The 22,696-nt window shown below is 46.7% G+C and overlaps 6 protein-coding genes and 1 non-coding gene across 7 annotated transcripts; 2 read left to right on the top strand and 5 right to left on the bottom strand.

The window, feature by feature from the left end:
• Window positions 1–132: 132 nt before the first annotated feature.
• THITE_2120879 (uncharacterized protein) lies at window positions 133–1,418 on the bottom strand. The gene is made up of 6 exons (XM_003656325.1): window positions 1,207–1,418; window positions 1,121–1,137; window positions 1,000–1,065; window positions 889–937; window positions 804–829; window positions 133–609 (listed from the first exon to the last, which is right to left on the bottom strand). Exons 1-6 carry the CDS (start codon window positions 1,207–1,209, stop codon window positions 498–500), a joined length of 273 nt encoding a protein of 90 aa, XP_003656373.1. The 5' UTR covers window positions 1,210–1,418; the 3' UTR covers window positions 133–497.
• A 1-nt stretch (window position 1,419) lies between these two features.
• Window positions 1,420–2,576, top strand: THITE_2120878 (uncharacterized protein). The gene has a single exon (XM_003656324.1). The coding sequence runs from the start codon at window positions 1,787–1,789 to the stop codon at window positions 2,390–2,392; it is 606 nt and encodes a 201-aa protein (XP_003656372.1). The 5' UTR covers window positions 1,420–1,786; the 3' UTR covers window positions 2,393–2,576.
• A 487-nt stretch (window positions 2,577–3,063) lies between these two features.
• Window positions 3,064–4,832, bottom strand: THITE_2120877 (uncharacterized protein). Its single transcript, XM_003656323.1, has one exon. It carries the CDS (start codon window positions 4,508–4,510, stop codon window positions 3,122–3,124), a length of 1,389 nt encoding a protein of 462 aa, XP_003656371.1. The 5' UTR covers window positions 4,511–4,832; the 3' UTR covers window positions 3,064–3,121.
• Window positions 4,833–4,944: 112 nt separating this feature from the next.
• On the bottom strand, window positions 4,945–5,978 carry THITE_2120876 (uncharacterized protein). The gene has a single exon (XM_003656322.1). It carries the CDS (start codon window positions 5,794–5,796, stop codon window positions 5,137–5,139), a length of 660 nt encoding a protein of 219 aa, XP_003656370.1. The 5' UTR covers window positions 5,797–5,978; the 3' UTR covers window positions 4,945–5,136.
• Window positions 5,979–6,003: 25 nt separating this feature from the next.
• Window positions 6,004–8,025, top strand: THITE_2120874 (uncharacterized protein). The gene is made up of 2 exons (XM_003656321.1): window positions 6,004–7,183; window positions 7,246–8,025. The coding sequence occupies exons 1-2, from the start codon at window positions 6,231–6,233 to the stop codon at window positions 7,919–7,921; spliced, it is 1,629 nt and encodes a 542-aa protein (XP_003656369.1). The 5' UTR covers window positions 6,004–6,230; the 3' UTR covers window positions 7,922–8,025.
• Window positions 8,026–8,266: 241 nt separating this feature from the next.
• Window positions 8,267–9,680, bottom strand: THITE_2120871 (uncharacterized protein). The gene is made up of 3 exons (XM_003656320.1): window positions 9,437–9,680; window positions 9,002–9,345; window positions 8,267–8,921 (listed from the first exon to the last, which is right to left on the bottom strand). The coding sequence occupies exons 2-3, from the start codon at window positions 9,136–9,138 to the stop codon at window positions 8,426–8,428; spliced, it is 633 nt and encodes a 210-aa protein (XP_003656368.1). The 5' UTR covers window positions 9,139–9,345; window positions 9,437–9,680; the 3' UTR covers window positions 8,267–8,425.
• Window positions 9,573–9,665, bottom strand: THITE_t130. Its single transcript has one exon. It is a non-coding gene; the product is annotated as a tRNA-Ala (tRNA).
• Window positions 9,681–22,696: the final 13,016 nt, after the last annotated feature.

Below are 22,696 nucleotides of genomic sequence, written 5' to 3'. Positions count from 1 at the left end.
GCTTGTTTAGGAAGTTCAAGGTAGTTCTGTTGAGGAGGAGGATGATAGAAAAAGACGTCCTGCATACTTGGACTGTAATTCCGACCGTCATAATTCGGATAGATGGCTGGATCTGTATGTCTATGTAAATACCGGTTAATTCTGCCAGCTCAATGGAGGGCGGTGTGCGGATTCTTTTGGTAGCGACATCCGTACCTAGCGAGAAGTCGCCCTGGGGCTCCTGCTGTCTGGGCCGTGTTTCTGCAACTGCGATTGCGTGTTCGATTCGGAATCTGCAGACCAAGGGCCAAACTGAGAAGTGTTGATGGCACTGTAGAGCCCGCGTCCCGAGAAACTGCGGTGCTGCTGTGCAATGCATCACTGCTTGCAGACCCTGGTTTAACTAGTGCCTGACATTCGTTCTCGGCGCGAAGCCCGGAATTGGTATTCGTACAGCATACGGAATACAGAATACTTCCCGTCCACTGCCTTCCTTGGTACCCGCCTGAACCACCTACCTACCTGGTAGGTAAGCATTGGATAGAAGTCAGGCTTGTCCGAGACTGCGGCAGAAGTAGGGATGCCCACGAGCATTGGAACAGGACGGACTCGAATGCCGAACGGGCGAGACTGCAGGCATGCCGTCAGATGAAGGCCGATACTCATGTCCGCGAGTGATGGTCTATTCTCTACAGCCGTCCCCAAAACCGAATGTACACGGTCGAAGGTTCCGCAGAACCGAGTCGACACAGATTCCTCGTCATTTTCAGGGTATTGTCTTGCCGAGCCCAGCCTATTCTTCCTCGTCCCCTCCCTGCACGTACTTGTGGCGGATGTCCTTCCATTGGCGCTGTCCCTTGCAGTCAGCACCCACTCCAGAGGATGAAGGGGATCTGGGAGTTGCCATACGCCCCGGTTGTGGTTGTCCCAGATCTTGTTCATCACGTCGTTGAAGCCCCTGAATAGACACCTTAGCACGGCAGTTCGCCAGCGACGCAACGGCCCTAAGCGACAACGTACACTTCAAAGACAAATGCAGCGGCGAAGACTACGCCGAGCATGGTGTAGTTCCTCCGGAAGAGGGCGCTGAACTGTGTTAGCTTCGATCGTAGGCGGCGCATTCGTTTGAACGGGGACTTGCTTGTAGAGCGCGGAGGCCTGTGAAGCACCGTCAGTGGCTTATCCCTCGTTGCCTGCGCGGGTGCAGAGCCAAATATTCCAACTCACCATTTTGACGGTATCTAAACCCCAAACTGACAGACGGATGGCGGGACTGGCGTCGTGGTGGGAGCGTTAAAGGCTTCGGTGGCAGGCACGAGCAGGTCGACGAAGCAAAACTGACCACTGACCACTGGACCGCAGTTGGATGATGGAAAGGCCGCACGGGAGTATTCGGGCTCGTATTTGATTAGCTGAAGCTTGCCGAAGGCCAAAGCTCAGCGTTGGCTCTGATGGTCTCCACATTGAATTGCCCCGCCACAAGGTATTCCGTAATTTTGGCTGTTACTCAAGAGTGAACATTACCGCAGTACACGACGTGAGAGGATCTGTCTCTGTATTCGGAATACTCTTCGACTGCAAATCTCCACGTGCACATCTCCAGTTGGAGCTCGCCAGGCTCAGCAAAGGTGATCTGTTCAAGACGGAACAATTCAACTAGCGAGGAGAGGTTCCCATTCCTCGGTAGCGAATAGTAGCTCTCTTATATTGCAGCACAACTTGATCGCCACGATCAAGTCCCTTCCCCCCGGCAACGAGCCCACGCACACCCGCCACCGCACGCTGCGCTCAGCGATCCGGACCAACCATGCCTTCGGAACCCACCGCCTCGGGCATCGTAACCGACGAAGTAAGCGGTGAGCGGCACATCCCCGAGTCTAAGCGAGCCGATGGCAGCACAAGGAAGGCCATCAAGATCCGCCCCGGCTACCGGCCGCCCGAGGACGTCGAGGTCTACAAGAACCGCATCGCCGAGAACTTCCGCAACCGCGGGAAGGGGCCCGTTCCCGGCGCCGAGGGTCTGAAGGACGACAAGCCGGCGCAGCCATCATCAGCTACCGCGAACAAGAACGCCAAGCGGCGGGAGGCGCGTAAGAAGGCCAAGGCCGCTGGCCAGACGCAGAGCGAGAGGCAGAATGAGGCAGCGCCTGTGGAGGAAGCCGTGAAGGAAAATGTGGACCCCGAATTAGAGAAGGAAAAGAAAGTGCGCGCTCTGAAGAAGAAGCTCAGGCAGGCGAAAGAGCTGAGGGAGAAAAAAGAGGGCGGCGAGGCGCTGCTGCCAGAGCAAATCGCAAAGGTTATCAAGATCAACGAGCTCATCCGAGAGCTGGATGCGCTAGGGTTCAATGCCGAGGGCGAACCTAAGAGTGGGACGGGCGGGTCCAAGTTGAGAGGCTCAGAAACCTCCAGCTGAAAGACCAGTAAGGCAGGCTTGGAGAAGAAATATGTTCAAGTTGGGCTATCGCCGACCCAGTGTCCAGCGGCACTGCCGAGGGGTCAGCGACAGTTGCTGCAACTCCCCTCCAGGCTCCATCCAGCGTTGCACCTTGGCAGAATGCAGATTTTGAGGTCCGGCGGTGTGGAGCTGTTGGGTGATGCGCAGCATTCCCATTTCTGCTCGACCTGACGCCAAGGGCTTTGGGGTTCACCGGATCAGGCTCGCGAGGAGGGAAGCCTGCAATCCATGAAGCCGGGGAGCCAGGTTCAAATCAGAGGCCACGACTCGGCCGATCGCGTTCCACTGCTGGAATCTCGCGAGACCGGCAATGGCTGGAGGTCGAGATGGCAGAGTTAGCGGTATCAACATTCGAATTTGATGAGGATGATAGAGGCCATGTCCACACACTTGGCAGTTCAACCGTCGTGCAGCTACTTTGGGGCTCTTGTAGCACCTCCCTAATAGTCTGGAGCCGGCATCTTGCTGCACATCGGTCAGTGATATTCAGTGACGTGATAGAGACATTCCGTTTCCGCGTCCGCCGGGAGACGGAAAGGGCCACTGCATGCTGGAAGGGTAGGCCCGAATAAACGAAACAATGTTGGGCGTTTCCGTGGGGTATCTGCGATCTATATATCATGGCCAAATCGTACACTGTAATCCTACAATACTGCACACACTCCCTGCACACAACTCAGACCTGGCCTAGGCTGGAGCCTTTATCGTCCCTTCAGCCGAGGGCTGCTCAGGCTCAAACGTCCGAGGGATCAAGCCCTCCGCCATTCTGATGGCGCCCTCCATATCTCCTTTGTTGAACTGGAAGAGACCCTGGATGGCAGCGGTCGAGGTGTGTCTCTTGGGCACACTGGGGTCCTGGTTACTGCCGCCGAACAAGCCCAGCTCGTCGAGCCGCGCCAGGAACCGCTCGCGACCCGAGTGGTCCTCGTCGATGTCGCCGTAGTAGCGGTCCCACATCTGGGCCGCCTGGTAGCGCGTCGCCTCGCCGATGCGCACCATCATGTCGACGCGGCCTGGACGGATCAGGGCGGGATCCAGCCGGTCAATATGGTTCGTCGTCAGGAAGGTGATCCTGTCCTCGCCGGCCGCCAGACCGTCCAGCGCATTGAGCAGGCCCGACGCGGTCACCGTCCGCCCGCTGTACCCGTCCGGATCCCGCTGCCGCCGGTTTACCAGCGCGGCATCGACGTCCTCCAGTACCAGCACGCTCTTCTCCGGCAACTGCGTGAGCAGGTGGGCGAGCAGGTCGTCGGTCATGCCCATCTCGCTCAGATTGATCATGGCCACGCTGTAGTCCAGCTCGCCCGCCAGGGCCTGGATGAACGACGTCTTGCCCGTCCCCGGCGGGCCGTACAGCAGATAGCCCCTGCGGTACGGCACGCCGCGGTCCGTGTACCACTGCTGCGCCTTCAGGAACTCCTTCACGTCCGCGACCAGTCTCTCCTTGACGCCCTCGTCCAGGATCACGCTGCCCAGCGGCCGCTTCAGCCTGGGCTTGCCCAGCACGGCCCACTCCATCTTCCGCGCCGTGTACACGACGGTCTTGCCCTGCTGGAAGCTCTGCGCCAGCGCGTGCGCCTGCGTGAACACCTCGGCCAGCACGTGGCGGTGCCTCCACAGCAGGGTGAGCGTGAGCGTCTCGTGGGGCTCGCCGGTCGCGGTCGTCGCCGTGCCGGCCTTCTCGCGGTTCACCGCGATGTACACGCCCGGCGCGTGCCGCACGATGTGGCGGCCGAAGCCGGGCTGCACACGGAAGTCGGCGTGGATCTTGCCGGCGCCGTCCTCGGCGGCCGGGCTCAGCGACTTGGTGCTGGTCGAGATGGACAGGTTGCGCAGCCGGGTCAGGCGCTGCGCGAGGAAGCCGCGGTTGTCGCGCGGCTGGGCCAGCCAGGCGAGCACCCAGTTGTAGGACGGGTCGCGTTTGCTGATCTCGATGTTGACGAGCAGCTGGCGGCGGAGGAGGCCGGCGGCCGAGATGAGGGCGCGCCGCCCGAACGCGGCGGCCGCGCCTAGGCCGGCCAGGCCAATGCCGCCAGCGAAGACCGGATTGTTGAAGAGCGCATCGAGGCCGTGCATCGACGGACCACCCGCAGGGGGTGTGGCGGATGTTGCGGGCGTGGTAGGTGAAGCTGCATGCCCTACCACTGATGCTTCTGCGGCTGGTGCCGGTGCTGGAGAGGGCGGGAGCGCCGGTTGAGAAGTGGTTGTGCGTGTGGCCGGCAACATCGCAGTGGGTTGCTACATGACTTTACGTACTCGTGGAAAGCGGGTGTATCTCCGTATTCCGTACTATGCAGCTGCTTTGTGTAAGTGGCGGGTCCGGCCCTGGATGGCGGGGAGCTCTGCAGTGGATTGATCGCCGCCGCGGAACGCGAAAATTTTAGTGGGTCCCGACGGCGCAAGCCAGCGACTCGGGCAATGTCAGCACCGAACCGTCCTCAACAAGGCGAGGTGCATCCAGTTCGAGATGTTCGCAAACTGGAGACAGTAGGGCAACCAGGCTGCTGTGACAGGTCCTATGCATTCCATAGAGACAAACAAGTCGGGGTGCGTATTGTTCATGCAAAACTCCATATTCCACAGACGAAGAAGTGCCGGCTGGAAAGAAAATGGTTTCTACGTAGTATACAGATGGATGTACATGCATTCCGTACAAGAGGGAACCAGATCCATTGATCCCACCGCTCGCTTCCCCCAGCTCCTTAACCCAACCTTCTCTTTCTCTTGCTCCGAGTACCACCGAACTTTAGCCTGGTCGCGTCCGAGACCCGTACGATCTTGGGCCGTAAATACTTGCCCTCGTTGCCCATCAGCACCTTCACCACCGCCTCCCTGCCGGGTCCGAACCCGCGCAGGACCACCTCGAGCTTGTGGATCTGCTTGGTCAGACCCTTCTGATGCATCTTGTCGATGACATAGGCGCCCAGCTGGTATGCCGCGTCGTAGTTCTTGCGCGCCGACTTCTTGAAACCCAAATTGCCGCACGACAGCGAGATGAGGGCGTCCCGGTTCGGCTTGGTCAAAGTGACGTGCGTATTGTGCTTGTGGCTGTAGATGTGGAAGTGATAGGGCTCCTTGCTTTGCTTTTCTTCTTCAATCCCCAGCTCCTCCGAGAGCGGCGCATTGGGGTTAGTCGGCTGCACAACCTGACCCAACACTGCCGTGGCGAGCCGGTTCATCGGGTTGGAGTCTTGCTGCGCTGCTGGCTGTTGGGGAGGGCTGGTGAAGATGCTGCTAGCGGTCGCGCGCGACTGGGAGAAGAGCCGGGCCCATTGCGGGACGGCGTTTGCTGCGCCGGTCGGTTTTGAGAGCGGCCGGAGCAGGGCGGGCGCCAAAAGGCGGCCTATTGTGAGCCGGCTCATGTCGCCGGCCGGGCAAGGATCAGCAGGGCGTCCGAGAAGCCAGAGCAAAGCCGACGTTGAGTCTGGAGTTCGGCCAGAATTTTCGCACAGGCGAGGCGTCAAGACTGACGAGACGACGAGACGGCCCGACGTGCTGCGCGGTGATCCAGAGAAGCAGCACAGGCCAGTGGAAATTTCGGGGTGCCGGAACTTGCCGCTGCGGTGGTGCTTACAGGGTTACAGGGGTGCCTAGCCGCAAGCGGGAATTTGCCCGCGGCTTGGTGGCGGACAAAAAGAATTCCAGGGACCAGACTCCGGTCGGCTTGCCATCACATCACGCGCAAAAACCCTTATCAGCTTCGAGCTCTTGCGAGCGCCGCTCCTCCAGTCAATCATCTCCTTTTACCCTCCGCCACGCCTGCTGCTCCCGTTGGATGCGCGCTGGGGTGCACGAAATGATGAACTCGGTACGGCATATGCAAAGATTCTCTCCAGGCGCCCCGTTGCGGGCACCAGGCTTGCGGAGCGTCCGCTGCACGCCACCTTTGCAGCACCGCTTGCTCTCATCAAGAACAGCACAAGTCGACATCTTCGAGAGCACGACATATTCCACGAGTGTGCCGTTCCGGCAACAACCATTCCTACGCTCATCCCTCCCCGCCGTTGCTATCCGGCTAGATAGGCTTCCACCCAGCAGCGCGCGGCCGTTCCACCTCTCGGCCAGGACACAACAAAAGGAGGCGGCAGACAAGGAGACCAAGGCGCAGCCGGAAACCCAAGAAAGCGAGGCAAAAACAGGATCAGATCCCCAGCAGGAGGCCAAACAAGAGGCCAAGGAGGGCGAAGGGAAGGCCGACGGCGAGGGCGAGGGCGGGGGCAAGGGGAAGGAGAAGAAGGAGGATCTCCCTCCGCCGCCGCCCCATGGCGACAAGACACCATGGCAGGTGTTCCTCGAAACCATGCAGACCGAGCTTAAGCAGTCCAAAGAGTGGAACGAGTCGACCAAGGCTCTCGCATCGTCGGCGAACCAGTTCGTCGAGAGCGAGTCGGTCCGGAAGGCGCGACAAGCCTACGAGGCAACCTCGGGCGCCGTCAGCTCTACGGCTGCCAACGTCGTCAAGTCCACAGCCGGCGCCATTGGCAAGGGCGCTGCCTGGACTTGGGAGACGCCTGTCATGAAGGGGGTGCGGAAAGGCGCGAACATAACGGGCGAGGTGCTGGATAAGGCGACCAAGCCGATCCGGGAAACCGAGGCGTACAAGAACGTCAAGGATGTCATCGACGACGGAAGCAGCTCCCGGTATGGCGGCTGGGTCGAAAAGGAGGAGCGCAGGAGGCGGAGGGAGCTGCGCGAGCAAATGAACAAGAAGAATGGGGTACACAACCAGGTGTTTGAAGCGGATCCCAAGTAAGGCAGCCTTCTCGTTGCGCGTCCAAATTCCTTGACCGCCGTAGCTGACCTCATTGCAGTGCCGGAACCAGCATCACGGTCCACAAGGATGCCGCGTGGAAGGAGGCCTGGCGGGCGTTCAGGGACCAGAACAAATTTGTACAGGGACTCTTCGGCATGAAGACGGTGTACCAAGAGTCGGAAAACCCCCTGATTTCGACGGCTCGGAGCATCACCGACCGGGTGGCCGGCTTCTTTGCCGAGAACGAGACGGCCATGGTGATCAAGAAGCTCCGCAGCATGGACCCGGCCTTCAAGCTGGAGCCGTTCCTGCAAGAACTGCGCGAGTATATCCTTCCCGAGGTGCTTGATGCCTACGTCAAGGGCGACGTCGAGACGCTGAAGCTGTGGCTGTCCGAGGCTCAGTATTCCGTCTACGAAGCCTTGACCAAGCAGTACCTTCAGGCGGGCCTCAAGTCTGATGGCAAGATCCTCGACATCCGAGGCGTGGATATCCTCCGGGCGCGCATGCTCGACCCCGGCGAGATTCCCGTCTTTATCGTCACCTGCAGAACCCAGGAGGTGCACGTGTACCGCAACGCCAAGACGAACCAGCTGGCCGCCGGCATGGAGGACAAGGTGCAGCTCGTCACGTATGCCATCGGCATCACCCGCATTGCCGAGGATGTCAACAACCCCGAGACGAGGGGATGGCGACTCATTGAGATGCAAAAGAGCGGCCGCGATTACATTTGAAGTTTTACCAACCCCATCATCTGTGCGACTCCCCAGGAGGGGCCGAAAGTCTGCTCAGTCAGCCTTTAGCTGCTGGTTTCTTTTTTCCCATTCACTGTGTTTTAGTATCGCCAAATCTGTATCATATGGCATCCGGGATCTTGCCGCGGCAGTTTGCGGGGAGTTTTTGGGGAAGTTCATGGTATAGAGCGAGGGAAGCAGGCGCTTGATGCATTTCCATCATCACACCACTCTAAAAAGGAAGAGGCGGGGGGGCGGGGGGAAGGGGGAGGGACGGGCATGGGCTTGCCATGACGACGCAAAAGTGTACAATATGCACCATACTTTGGGGGCTACGGCGGGGCAAGGGCATCTTCAACAAGCGGCGATGCCTTCCCAGCGTCCATAAGGTATATACAAATAATATCCACGCACGACCAGCACTACCAGGTAGGTAGTGTTGACGGTTTGTGTTCGCGATAATAACGAAGCAGAAGCAAGGGTCGGCATTCCCTCAGAGAAATATCATTTCTGATCCGCTCCATCCTCTTGCTTCGCATTCTCAGCTTCCTTTGCCCCCTTGCCGCCACTCTCCCCATCCCTCCTCAACTGCTCCCTCACATCCATCAACGCCTTCCCCAGCAGATTCAATCCCCACTTCTCCCTCCCGACCACCCCGGCCTTGGCCGCACCGAACCCGATCCCCCAGATCCGATCCATCGGGCTCGCCTCCACCAGCTCCCTCTCCCCGGTCCGCAGCAGCAGCTCCCGGATACTGACCTCTTCCTCGGTCCCGTGGAGCTTCACGAGCCAGCGGCCGTCGCGCACGTCCGCCGGCCGCGTGAACTTGAGCAGGTTGCCCCTGCGCACGATCGCCTCGCGGTGCGCCTTCCACACGGCGTCCGAAAAGCCGGCGACCTTGCGGCCGAGCGCCTTGACGGTGCGCGGGTGCGGCGCCGCGAGGATCTCGGCCGCCACCGCGTGGTCCGCGAAGAGCTGCGCCTTGTGGTACATCATGTAGCTGCGGTTCGCACGGGGAGTGAGCATGGATGGGTGTTTAGAGCAGAAGAAGAGGTGGGGGGCAAGGGCATGTGTCTTTACTGCTCAGCGCTGCGGTAGATGATCGAGGGGTCGGCGTCGTCGGTGAAGGCGCAGGGGTACCATTGCGAGAGGTAGCCGGTTGAAGGCTCTGTGTCGCGCCAGAAGTAGACTGGCGAGGACGAAGAGGCAGCAGACATGGCGCTGCCTTGGTTCATCTCAGGGGATGGGCGGGCTGCTGGCGCTGGCCTCTTGCGTCGGCTGGTGGCCGCCCTTTTGGGTGGTTTGGCTCGCCTAGCTGTCATTGACGGTGCGCTGCCTCGTAAGGAGGAAGACAGAGGACAATGATGTAGAGGCCGACTGTAATCCAGAGCAATCCAGCTGATATAGATGGGTAACAACCTCCGCTTTGGCATCCGTTGCTTGCAGATTCGGTAGTTAGTTCGAGTCTCAGCCACGCTCTGCCTGGGCGCTATCCAGGTTCGGAAGCTGAATCACCTGGATGCTGAATCACCTGCCGGTGACTCAGTCCCGGCAGCGCAGTCAACACATCCTCCAGTCGCTGACCTAGTTCAGGAACTGGGGAGTGGTAACTGGGGTGAGTAGCATCAGCAAAAAGAGAGTTAACAAAAGCTGGAGGCACCGTGGATCGAACACGGGACCGTCTGTATTGCTGGATCCAAAGGATCAATGCAAAACAGAAATCATACCACTAGACCATACCCCCAGAGTATGTAATTAGCTGGGCACACAACTCTGCTTATGAGTAACTGGACAACGGTACTTACGTTACGTAAATTATGTCTTGCCTTGCAATACCAAAGAAGGGCAACGTCGCCCACACCCATTCCGGTTGCCATGGGATCTCGGTCGCCGGTCCGAAACGGTCTGCGAAAAATTGCTAAGAAATTTTTGCCAGCTGGAAGCAGCTCGAATCGTCCCGGTGACCGAGATTCTATGGCAACCGAGAAGGGTGTGGGCGACGTCATACCCGAGGGCTGAAGGAAAAGTGGGGATTTTCACAGCCCTCTCTCCTAGTCGTCCTTAAAGAGGTCCCGCCAAGACTAATTTCCAGCCCCTATCAACTCCACCCCCCCACCACAACTCGAAGTACTATAGTAGTACCGGCAAAGGGTCTTCGCGTATATTCTAAGGTGCAGCGCGCTTAAAGGTAGGTAGCAGCGCACTTACCGCTGCTAGCTAGCTACGGGTCATCGCTATATCTACGCTATATTAGTTAAGTTCGCGTAGTAGGTAATATAACCTACCTTAGAGCTACTGCCATCTTGCTATATAAGAACAGGTTATATATAAAGGCTATAGCTAGGCTAAGGAAGTATAAGACTGTATTTAATTTGGGTAAAGCCTAGCTAGCTACTAGGCAATAGTGGAAACGTATTAAAATAAAAGAATTGAACTTAAATATCTGCCTTACCCTTATCCTTATCTATATCTTTACTACCCTTCCTACCCTAAATTTCCCTATACTATACTAATTAGCTACTAGCTAACTATAAAGTAGAGGTATAGTATATTTATAATATTTTACTCGATATTTATAAAGTGCCTATATATCTAGGTTAAAGCTTTAGTATATTGCTTAGCCTCTACTAGGGCATCTCGAGCTAGCTAGGCTAACTCCTCGGTAGTAGTAGCTAGCCGCTCGGCAGCTATAGCCTAACGCTCCGCTACTAGAGCGACTCTCTCCTTAATACTCTACTAGGGCTTAGCCCTAGTAAGCAAGAGGTAAGCTATAGAAGTAGCGGGAGCGCTAAACGCAGATATACTAGCACTAGCCAAAGATAGAGTAGCAACACTCTCCTTATATATTATATCTTTTAGTGCTAGTTAGTTGGGTATAAACATAAGGTAGCTATAGAGCTATATAGCTTATAAATAGTTGTAACTAAATGCCTACTCTACGCTTTAAGGTCGGTAGGCAAAGGCTTATCCTTATCGACTTCGAGGACTTGCTTATACCACTTGATAATCTCTAGCTAAATTATAGAGGGTGGCTACTAGTAGCTCGTTAATATTGGACTAGTAGTCGTTCGTTAGTTAATATTATTTATAAAAATATAGGACTTAGTATAGCTTTATTTAGTGTACTCCTAGTATATATTGCCTAGATCTATATACTAGTCAACGAATATAAACCTAATATATTAAAAAATACAATACTATACTTACTCTCTTAGAAGTAGCAGGCCTATATATCCCTATTATAGATATATATAACGTAGACTATATATAGCACTGCCTATACCTTACTATAGTCGGGCTCCTCCTTCTTCTTCTTAGCCTATCCAACGTTAGCCAACTGCTAACTAGCACTTAAATAGTACTCTTTATTAAAGACTTTGTGCCTAAGGACCTAGCTAGGCGCTTCTAAGGGTTGTTAGATATAACTAGCTTGGACTTGCCTTTATTAGTAGAGGTAGTAGGGGCAGCGGGGGCAGGGGGGGTGGGAGGAGCGAAGGGAGCTAGCTACTTACTAGCAATGTTCTTACTACTAGTACTAGTATTAGTAGTAGTAGTAGGCATAAGGCGTATATAAGAGCGCTACTACTACTAGCTAGGGGTAGCAGAGGCTAGGGGAGCAGGGGGGGCTAGCTACTTACTAGCAACGTTTTTACTGCTAGTACTAGTATTAGTAGTAGTAGTAGACGTAGAATATACAAGGTGGGCACAAGAGCGCTACTGCTACTAGCTAGGGGTGGTAGGAGGGGCGGTGGCTAGGGTAGGGGGGGCGGCGAGAGCTAGCTACTCGCTAGTAGCGCCTTCGTTAGTAGTAATAGTAGTGGTAGTAGTAGGCGTAGAGCGTGTAGGGCGGGGCCAGAGGCGCTACTACTGCTAGTCGAGGGCAGTAGGAGGGTCGGCGGCAAAGGCCAAAAGGGCAGTAAGAGCTAGCTACTCGCCAACAACGAGAGCGTCGTTGTTAGCGGTAGCAGGGGGGTTGTTCTCCTTGTATAGCTCTATATCGTTATATTTAAAGTTGCTATATAACTTAATTAGCTACTGCTAATCGTAATACCACCGTCACTACCGTGATTTCAACTGATTTTTCAACTTAACTGACTTACAAAGTATATAAAAAGTATAGATTGAAGCTACAATATAGCTAATTAGCTTCCTAGTAATAGCGACAATAAAAATAGCTTTAAATCAACTTATACAACGATAGTATAGGTATATAGGTAGGCGACAATAGCTATAGCTACAAGGTTAGAAGAAGGAAAGGAAGAAGAAGTAGGTAGAAGGCTCTAAGGCAGTAGAAAAAGCTATAGCCTATATACCTATATAGTTTTTAAAGAATCGAAGGTTTCAATATCAACTATATAGAATAAACATTGTTTATTTTTTAGAATTATCTAACTACAAAGTATCTAGACTAGCAGTAGAATAGTAGCTAGCTAATACCTCCTCTATACTTATATTCCTTCTCTAGTTTCTCTATAAAGCTAAGCTTAGAGATTAGGATAAAATTTCTATTTATCTACAATTTTATATAGTGTTAAGCCTACTTTAAGAAACTTCAATTAACTCTATAAAGTTCGTCCTAGAGCTAAAACTTAGACCACTAGCAACACTTGCTATATCTTAGTATTGTAGAAACTCCTTTCTAAGTACGCTAATTAGCTAGGAACCGAGCAACTCGCTTATAGTCTAGCAACTAGCTAGCTACTAATCCTCTAACTTCTAGCTATTAGTTATTACAAAGTTCCTTAAAGTTAAAGGTAATAATAAGGATATAAAGTAGCACGGTCTAGTGGCTAGCTAGCACTTAACTAGAGAACTATATATTGCTATTTATTACTAAGATATAAACAAAGGAATATCTAACCCTTAAACCTATTATAGATCCTCCTATACCTTACCTAACAGTTTCCCTAGAATATAGTCGAGATCCTCTTAAAAGCTATGTTTTGCCTATATATTATCCTAGATCCTATATATCGTTGTTTATAGCAACTGTATTAGCTCCTAGACCTCTAGGAATAGGTGCTATATAATAGAGACCTCGTCTAAGCTAGTAAGATCTACCAACGGTAGAACGACGCTATAGTATATCCTAAACCCCTTCGCTTCTAAGATACTAACTAGCTACTAGAAGTGCTTTAGCTACAACGAGTTCGTTAATAAGTGATAATACTAGATATATAAGTAGGGGAGTAACTAGCTCCTAAACTATTTATACCTATAGCGAAGGATACTAACTAGCTCTAGAATTAGCGTATTTCATAAGAGCTAAGCCACTTAATCCGCTTAGTTAACTACGTTATAATAGTCTAGGTTATAGCGTTTATCTAGAGTAGCCCACCCAAGTATAGAGACCTTAGCAACAATATTAGCAATACCCTAGGTACTTAGTCGCAGTAGCTGGACAGCTACTATATCGCTTTACCACTGCTCATTGTTGTACTATAGACTAGGGAACTAGTCCAATATAAAAACGCTATTAAAGTCGAAAAGCTCGTTAGCATCGAACCGCTTACGTACTATTGACAGCTTATACGTAATCAGTGCTTAAGCCCACTTAGGTAGCCTATTAAAGCCCTAGCCGTTAAACCGCTCTATATATATAGCTAGAAGTATATAATTGAGACTCCTAAACTTGGCCTAGATTACCCTATTTCGATAGTCTTATATACAATGATCAAGGTAGATAATTAAACTAATAAGAGGGAAGGTACTAAGCATCTGCTACTTTAATATAGGCTTAGAGTTCTTAACCTTCGAGTATTATCCTTTAACTATATTTATTATAGTAACTTAGTAGAGCAAGGGGATTGGGTCTTGTACCTAATATACCTATAGCGAAATGTTGTTTAGCTAGTTATTTTTCAAATACTACTTAAGTCTATCAGTGCTAGTATAAGCAATAGCAACCTTAATAGACTCTATATAGCCTTTTTCTAAACAACGGCTTAGAAGAGTAGCTCCTATATAGCCAAGGCACTCTTTGTTAATACTAATCCAACGCTTTAAAGTCTTCTAACAATACTTCGTACAAAGGAGATATTATATATATAGGAGGCTACGCTTATTATAGCCAAATACTACCTAGACAGTAAGTTGTTTAGCTATAAAGTCGTCAATGATTATATATTTTAGGGGCTAGCCCCTATTAGCTACTCCCCTATACTATTCTAGTAGTACACCTAAGTATACTACAATACTATTAGCAGTCTACCTCTCTATAAAGAAGCAAATAGAAGGGAGCCAATAGCTATTGAAGTCCTAAACCATAATTGTAAATAGGTGCTAACCCCTATATACAATCTTGTAAGTAGTATCTATAATCGCTAGTTAGCTATACTTCTTTAGTATATCTAATAGGTCTCTATATACAAAGACCAACGTAAAGGAGTTCTCGCTAAGGATAGTTAGCGCCTTATACTTATACTAATCGCTATAGGACAGTAGCTAGGCAATAGCTTCTATAAATTCTAGCTCCCTAAGGACTTTATAGGACTATACCTTATAGTCATCGCGTTTATAGAGCTTAAGAGACCTATATAGGTTGCCAATCTCCTAGGTTATAATGTACTAGCCGCCTATATAGTAAAGACGTACCCTAGCCTTAGGGGTTTCAGTATAGCTATATAGCTAGTATTCTACTACGCTATCGCTATATCTAGAGGAGAGGAGGTAGATGATATACTCTAGAATAGTATATAGACGTTTGACTATCTCAATATCTTCTATCGAATAGTTGTAGCTATAGCGAATAGCAATGTCAACGGTACTATTGTCGTATTCAACCTAGTAGAGAGTACAACGGTATAGCTCTATATTCTATAGCGCCCTATTACGTTTGCCTTGCCCTTTAGTCTTTTATAACGTCTTCCAAAGAAGGCAACAAAATATAGTCTTCTTTTCCTACTACCTTAGGGCGTCTCTCTAGCTATAGAAGTACAAAACCTAGCGCTATTCGGCTTACTAAACTATATATAGGAGGGTAAACATACCCTCTTTGAACCAACGTTCCCAGATCTCTATAATATTGTAAAGAATTGTAAGGCTGCTATTTAGTACCTTAACCTCTAGTTTAGATATACAAATTAGAAAGATATACCTATACTTACATCTAGAAGCTGCTTCCCCTATAGAAGAACCATCTTCTTTAAAGGACAGTGAAGAGCTATCTAGTAGCTAGACAGAGGCTAGAGCAGGACTAGGAATACCGCTCAATTATAACGATTATAAGGTTAGATGCTTGGAAATAGGGAGAAGCTTAGGTTAGGGTAGCACCTACTAAGTAGCTAGATCGAGGTTAGGTTTAGAAGGTAGATGTTCTAGGACTAGAGAGCTCGCTATAGGCATAGTATTAGCAATTCAACGCTAGTGATTAAATTCGCTATTTAACTAAATAGCACTTATACATTAAGGGGGACTAAAGGCGCTAATAGGCCACAAATGCTATATCGTCTTATTGCTAGCTGTAACAGAGCTATGCAATGAACCACTCTGCTAAATAGACAAAAGATCCACCAGTTCGACCACAACGTAGTCGAACGCTATACACTACTTGCATATATTATAGCTACCACCACGAGTAACCCTCACATACGTAGCTCTGTAACAACTATCCTCCTCTCTGGAGGAGCTCGACCTCGAGCTCAATTGTTCAACCACAACGTGGGTGTACTAGAGGTCCAGTATTTAAACTAGCGTAGGGTCGCTTTTCGAACATTGGGTTGCTTCCTTCGTCGTGTTTACAATGACGTAATACATGGTGGCGGCTTGCTTCGCTAAGACCTAGTCATGTAGGGTTCTCTCTATGTAACATAGGTGTATATAGATGTTCCACCTACGCGAGTTATATGATTCATTGGGGGTCTGACACTTGTATAACTATCCTTAGCAACTGGCAGCCATTGCGAAGAGAGCTCGAGGTCGAGCTCCTCTAGAGGGGAGGATAGTTGTTATAGAGCTATGTATATGAGGGTTACTCGTAGTAGTAACTATAATATATACAAGTGGTACATAGCGTTCGACTACGTTGTAGTCGAACTAGTGGATCTTTTGTCTATTTAGCAGAGTAGTTCTGTAACAGGAGTCTTCGAGAGCTACCGGTAAGATGCCTTAAGACGAAGGGTCACAGTGATTGGAATGAGCAACTGTAGTTTCTAGGGCGACACTGTCTATATATATCTCCTATTGTGATTAGAGGCTGATCCTTAGAGGATTAGGAATCTTCCTCTGCCTCGGTAGGCGACTGCCTACCCTTTTAGCTACAGTTCCTAGGCTCTAAGCATATACGTTATATCGTACGTTATAGATATAAGCTTCTAGGTTCTAGGTGCTTACTCCGTCTTAGAGCTATACTAGCTCCTATTCGATAGCGGTTCGTGTATATACTATAATAGTTTGTCCTTCCCTCTATAGAACCTATCCTTAGGTTTAGACTTCGTAGTCGATAGCGTACTATATTGCCCAATCTCTAGAAAAGGTCTATCTACCTATATAGACTTACCGACTAGCGGTATAAAGGGTAATAGGTTGTCTACCTAACTATGAGCTTCGCCTAGGATTCGGTAGGGTGTCCCTATAGGGTTAAACTAGTTGCTAGGGCAATATATATAGTGTGCTTTGCCCTTTTTATAACAATTTGCATTTTACTATTATATATAGACTACCTACTCCTTGCTTTTAAATTTATATTATTATAGCTACGCTTTGTACTTTGTATTTTCTTTTCTTTATATATTATCATCTTATTGATTATAGTGCCCTCTTCTTCTCTATTTACTCGCCTTATATTCTTACATTCGTTACTATCTATATATCGTCGTTTCTTCTTGTTTTATACTCGCTACCTTTTCTCTACTAATTTATTATAGATCTTAAAGAGTTTCTTATATTTCCTATCTATAAGAAGTCGCTATACTTCAAGTGTTTATATATAGTATATAAAAATCTTCTATACAATTCGTTAATACCTATTACTCCTAAGTACGTTATTATTAAATCCTCTTTAAGTCGTTGCGATTAGTACATTAAGAGGAAGGATATTTATATATCAGTAAGTAGCTTAGAACCAGTGTTTGATAGCAGCTTGCCTACTAACCTAGTTAGGCTATTAGCACAATGTCTAGAGATTTAACTAATCTAATAATCGGTTTATATATTATATAACTCCTTTACAAAGCTAAAGAGAGTTAAGTTTTGTCCAATTGGAAGTCCTTTAACGGTTAGAAGGACAACAAGGAGTATACCTTTTTATACAATACTCGCTATAGCATTATACGCCTATTAAAGAAGTTGGTCGACACTTTCTACGCTATAGACAAGGCTTACTGCTACGTCTATAGTATTACGCTAAATAAGTGCTTTACAACCGACTAGCAACTAGCCTTTAAAGCTATAGTTGTCAAGCGTATAGAACTTAACGTTTCCCTCTTTTTATAGCCTAAGCGCCTAGATAATATATCTTTGTTGGTGGTAGATCGCTCTCGTCTATCCCTTAGATTAGTTGCTAGGAATATTGACAGCGATTTAGTACCGATATAAGCTAGAAGAGTAGGACTTAAAGAGGGCTTGTCGCCTTTGTCCTAACGACGTAGGCTATCTTACTTAGATATAGGTAAAATATAATTTTACTAAGGAGTTGATCTTATTGCTCGCCAATGAAATTAGCGATCGCGAAAATGCCTTAGACCTAATAGAGCGGATCTACCTACTCTACAAGTCGCTAACCTAGTGTTCTCTTATAGTTTGATCAAGGTTTTAGGGAAGGGATCTAGTCGTTTTGTCGATATATAACTATATAAATTAATTTACGTATATCGATCTCTAGCTACAACTAAGCTAACCTAACATCACTATATTGTATATTGCTTAACGCGCTTTAGGCGTCCTCCCTTCGCTTCCTTTTAGTAGTAGCTTTATATACCTATCGAAACTAGTAGATTATCTGCTATACGTTCGCTATATCATCTTTATAGACCTACTGGTTGTACTCTAATAGCTAATTTGCCTACTTTACCTAAAAGAATATTTCGCTTTCGATTCGCTATTTAGCCTATACTTCTTTGACTTCCTATTTTTTATTATCCTCTAGGTCTAGCATTGGCATCTAGGTTTCTTCGGCTATAGTTCATATATACCAAGGCTCTAACAAAGCTACTAGGAATATATTATACAGCTTTATATACTTATATAGCAGGGCCAACCGATATACTAACGATCCTACTTAGTCCAATACTTAGAATAGCCTAACGAACTAGGGCTTTAGCTTCTTACTAGTCTTAAGTCTTAGATTCTAAATAGACAACTTGACTAGGGCTCCCTTCTAGAACTCTATTGACTTATATTTTTCATTGTAGTACCGTTTCTAACTCGCTATAGTATTAGCCTAGTGTTGCTCTAGCTATTAGCGCAACTCCTTAAGCTTCTTAATCTATTTTACTATATTAGAGTATAGTACCCTCCTCTATTGAGTATCGTCCTTGATACAATAGGAAATTGTAGGGTTGTAACCTATAAGTGCTTAAAAAGGGGTAACGCTAATAGTTGCATTGATAGAATTATTATAAGCGAATTCAGCTTTAGGGAAGAGTGTTGCTTAAGTAATAGGATTTAAAGAGACGAAATATCAGAGGTATTAGATAAGGGTTTAGTTCATTTGTTTAGTCTAGCTATTAGTTTAAAGGTGAAATACTGTTGAGAGTCTATAGTTTATTTAGTTTAAGTAGTAAAGATTGCTCTAGAATTAGGAGGTGAAGACTAAGCCTTGATCGTTAAGGTATCTATAAGGTACTCTATACTTAAGCTTAATTTCTTAATAGAGGAGTTCTACTAACTCTTAGCTATAAATAGAGGTCGAGACAAGGAAGAATCGACTTATCTTCGTATACTAGTCGACTATAACTAGGATTATATCTTTTTCATTATCTAGTTGCTCTACTATAGGAAAACCTATAATAAAATCTATAGCGATCTTGCTCTAAGGTTATATTGGTATTAGCAACGATTGAAGATTGCTATAAAGTCGATACTTTAACGGTTTCTAATACTAATATACTAGGTAGATATTGTAGTATTCGTTTACTTCTTTGTCGATATCTAGCTAGTAGTACTTCTATTGTACTAACTCCTTAGTTCGGTTATAACTAAAGTGTTCTACTAGGGGATTATTATAGTATCGCCTAAGGAGCTCTTACTTTATAGCCTCCTTAATAGGGATATAAAGCTTAGCTTAATATAGTAGCTTGTTATCGGGTCCTAATTCCTACTTAGGGGTAACGTCAGTTCTTCGCTATAGAGTTCGTAGGCGGTCCTTGATTTTTTACGTTATTGGATCCGAGTTCTATAACTCTAGGATCAACTCTCTTATTGTTTAAGAAGGTGCTAAGTTATATAGGGCTTCGCTTTGTATATAAGTAGCTACGACCTTTCTAGGTACAATTTACTCTCGACTAAGCAATTCTTTAAGTTCGTCTATACTAGGGGGCTCTTAAGTGCCCTACTTTACTAGCTAGGTAGTGACTATCTAACGTTTTATAGCTATCTTAGGGCTAATATATAGCTAAGTCTCTATACTACTAGGTATCTAATATCCTATGCCTATCTATATAATAGAGTAAATATATAGAAGTCTCTCTTCTATAAACACTTGCTAGAGTCCAACTATCTTATTCTATAGAGTCGGCAACTACACTATATATTCTAAAGCCGACCCTTCTTCGTAGTTAGGTTTCCTCGATAGCCTATTAGCAAGGTTTTGCTTGCCTACCTAATGCTTAATAACAAAATTGTACCTCGTAAGGTATATATACCACCTAGCTTGGCGCCTATTTAGGTGCATTTACTTTATAAAGCTCTGTAGATTATTGTAGTCAAAGAGGACAGTGATAGGAAAGTTACTTCCTTTAATGTAATAGCGCCAATGTTTAAAGGCCTTAATAATCGCTATTATTTCCTTATTAGGTGTCCTATAATTTTTAGGCAATCTAGAGAACTTAGCTAACTAAAAGGCTATAGGTCGTCTTGTTCTATCGTTTTCTTCTTAAGATAGGACTACTCCTATAGTAAAGTCGGAGGTATTAGTCTCGATAGTTACTTTTCTTTATAGGTTATAGTGACGTAATGTTAGTGCTTCTATAAAAGCTCGTTTAAGTCGCTTAAAAGCTATTTGTTCTTCGTTAACGAATTAGAGAGATCTTAGCTTCCTCCCCTTTTCTAATCCCTTTAGTAAAGCAGTTAGAGGTAGTACTAATTCCAAATAATAGGAGATAAACCGCTAATAAAAATTATAGAACCTAAAAAAGATTTGAATATCCTAGTAAATAGTAGGTTCTAGCTATTCTTAAATGGTTTAGACCTAAGCTAGATCTATAGTAATTCCTTTAGAAGTTACTAGGTATCTAAGGAATTCGACTTTATATTAGTAAAACTAGTATTTGCTTAGCTTATAGTACAACTACGTTGCTTAGAGCTTCTTAAAGACTTATTAGATATAGGAAGTATAGATGTTGTAGTCCCTTGAAAAGATTAGGACGTTATTAAGGAAAGCTATATAGAAATCGTCTATAAGTTGCCCCAGTGCCTAATAGATATAACTTTAGAAGGTTGCTAGGGCATTGGTTAACCTAAAGGGTATAACCAAATACTTGAATAGGCTATATTAGGTATAGAAGGCTATCTTCTATTCGTCCCCCTTCTTAATACGGATTTGGTAGTAGGCCTCTTTAATATTCAACTTACTAAAGTACTTAGTACCAATTATATAGTCTAAAATCTCTGAGATCAAGGGCAATAGGTAGCGGTTCTTCCTTATAATTTTATTGAGCTCTTAGTAATCGATATAAAGTCGGAGAGTACTATCCTTTTTAGGTATAAATAAAACTAGGCTTGTAGCTAGGCTCTAAGATTCTTAGATACGCCCTTTCGCTAGGTTTTTATAAAGATATTCCTTAAGGATATCCAACTCCTTTCGAGCCAATAGGTAAATAGGCCTTGCTAGCAGTATTATACTTAGCAATAGCTTGATAATATAATTAGTCTTACGGTATAGCGGTAGAATATCGGCCTTGATAGAGTCTAATACATTAGCAAAGTCTTGGAGCTCTTTAGGGATTTCGTCCTTGCCTTAGGACAGTTTCGCCTATGCTTCCTTGTCCTCCTTCTCCTTAGGGAACAGAGCTTATAGTATATCGGGGTATACAAATAGAGTATAAATATAGGGTTTTTAGTATAACGTTTTAGCAAACTGCTTTAAGCGTTTAAAACGAACTTTAGTAGTCTTAGGTATAAACTACTATTCGTTAGCTATTGGAAATAGCAAGATATATTCTTCTACTATTGTAGATATCCCTAGAATAATGGCTAACCCTTCCTCGATAAAGAGGCGGTCAATGGCTATATAGAAGACGTTGAGCCTCTATATTATACTTCTTCCGTCTAATAGCTCTAGGGGTATAGAGAACACTCTATACGACTAGGATACCTAAGCGTCTACTATACGAGCTTATAGTAAGGAAGGCTTTACTATAGGAAGGTAGTACCATTTTATAAACTTGAGGCTAACTATATCAATTTTAGTATAAGTGTCTAAATCTACTATAACCTCCTAAGGTTTCTTAGTATATAAAGTAGTAGTAGCCTAGAAGTATTCTGTAACTTAGTCCCTATATAGGAGGAGTATACCAGTGGTACTAGGGTCTACTACTAGGTACTAGCTTTTCCCTCCTTTTCGCTATCGTCTTATAAACGACTAGTGCTTAGTCTATACCTAGCTCTTAAAGTATATTAGGTACCTCTATACCCTTAGTGTCCTACGCTTTCGACCTCGCCTACGTCTTTAGACTTTTCTAGGCAGTTATAGGAGAAGTAACCTATCTTGCTATAGGTCTAGTAGGTAAATAGGCTGTTACCCTTGTCCTTCGCCTCTTTGTTGTTATAGCTCCGCTTTTCCTTCTCTACTTTATTGTTAGAGTAGGGTCGACTATAGCGATCTTAATATATAGATCGCCCTTGCCCTCGCTACTTCTAGTTGGAGAGCTGCCTAGATCTTTAGTTAGTTCTTAGGGGTCTCTGTTAAATATTGCGCTATTTAATGTTCTAAATCTAAGTTGCTAGCTAAACTATAGCCTTATAGGTCTTAGGCTTCTTAAGGAAGTATTAGTCGATATATAATTAAATCTAAGGCGATAACTTCGAATAGAATAGGAGAGCTCGTTTCTTATTGTTTTAATGTTTAGTCTAGGCCTTTAACGAGTCGAGGTACTAGTAAAAGTTCAAAGGGCTTTGGCCCTTTTATTGCTTTGCCTAGTCAATAGCCTTTGTAATTTCTAACTAACTGTTAGCAAGGTCCTTAATATACGAAGTAGTCTAATCTTTAAAGACCTACTATATTGACTTAACTATATTTCGTTCCTTCTTTAGCAGGTTATTATAGTAGCTATATTAATAGATATATAGCATCTACTCTATCTTATTGATAGCGAAGAGGATTCAATTCTTTTTAGTTTTAAAGCGTTTAAGGTCGCCTTTAAAGGCTTAATAAAGGTCTTAGAGCTAGATTTAGCGCTTTTAGAAGGTAACGTTCTCTTTCAATAGTATAATGTTCTTAACCTTAATAGCTTGACGATCTTGCCCTCTATCCTTACTATTGTCGGCTAATCTAGTACTATCTCTCTTTCGTTTATTAGGCGGCTTACCTATTCCTAGCGACTAAAGCAATTTCTACTCCTAGTCTTTGAGTTCCTTTAGAGCCTAGAGTTGGGTAATATAGGCCTATACCCTTTATAG

Source organism: Thermothielavioides terrestris, chromosome 5, assembly GCF_000226115.1.
Source record: "Thermothielavioides terrestris NRRL 8126 chromosome 5, complete sequence".
Taxonomy (NCBI): Eukaryota; Fungi; Ascomycota; class Sordariomycetes; order Sordariales; family Chaetomiaceae; genus Thermothielavioides; species Thermothielavioides terrestris.
This window is presented reverse-complemented; position numbering and strand designations above follow the sequence as displayed.

What these genes read in the sequence shown, in the direction of transcription:
- THITE_2120871 (XM_003656320.1), bottom strand. Translation starts at nt 9,138, where the DNA reads ATGTCTGCTGCCTCTTCGTCCTCGCCAGTCTACTTCTGGCGCGACACA. An exon ending in ATCTACCGCAGCGCTGAGCA is followed by an intron (nt 8,922 to 9,001) that starts GTAAAGACACAT and finishes TGCGAACCGCAG; the next exon opens with CTACATGATGTACCACAAGG.
- THITE_2120878 (XM_003656324.1), top strand. Translation starts at nt 1,787, where the DNA reads ATGCCTTCGGAACCCACCGCCTCGGGCATCGTAACCGACGAAGTAAGC.
- THITE_2120877 (XM_003656323.1), bottom strand. Translation starts at nt 4,510, where the DNA reads ATGCACGGCCTCGATGCGCTCTTCAACAATCCGGTCTTCGCTGGCGGC.
- THITE_2120876 (XM_003656322.1), bottom strand. Translation starts at nt 5,796, where the DNA reads ATGAGCCGGCTCACAATAGGCCGCCTTTTGGCGCCCGCCCTGCTCCGG.
- THITE_2120879 (XM_003656325.1), bottom strand. An exon ending in GCTGCATTTGTCTTTGAAGT is followed by an intron (nt 938 to 999) that starts GTACGTTGTCGC and finishes GTGTCTATTCAG; the next exon opens with GGGCTTCAACGACGTGATGA. An exon ending in TGGAAGGACATCCGCCACAA is followed by an intron (nt 610 to 803) that starts GTACGTGCAGGG and finishes GCATGCCTGCAG; the next exon opens with TCTCGCCCGTTCGGCATTCG.
- THITE_2120874 (XM_003656321.1), top strand. Translation starts at nt 6,231, where the DNA reads ATGATGAACTCGGTACGGCATATGCAAAGATTCTCTCCAGGCGCCCCG. An exon ending in GTGTTTGAAGCGGATCCCAA is followed by an intron (nt 7,184 to 7,245) that starts GTAAGGCAGCCT and finishes ACCTCATTGCAG; the next exon opens with TGCCGGAACCAGCATCACGG.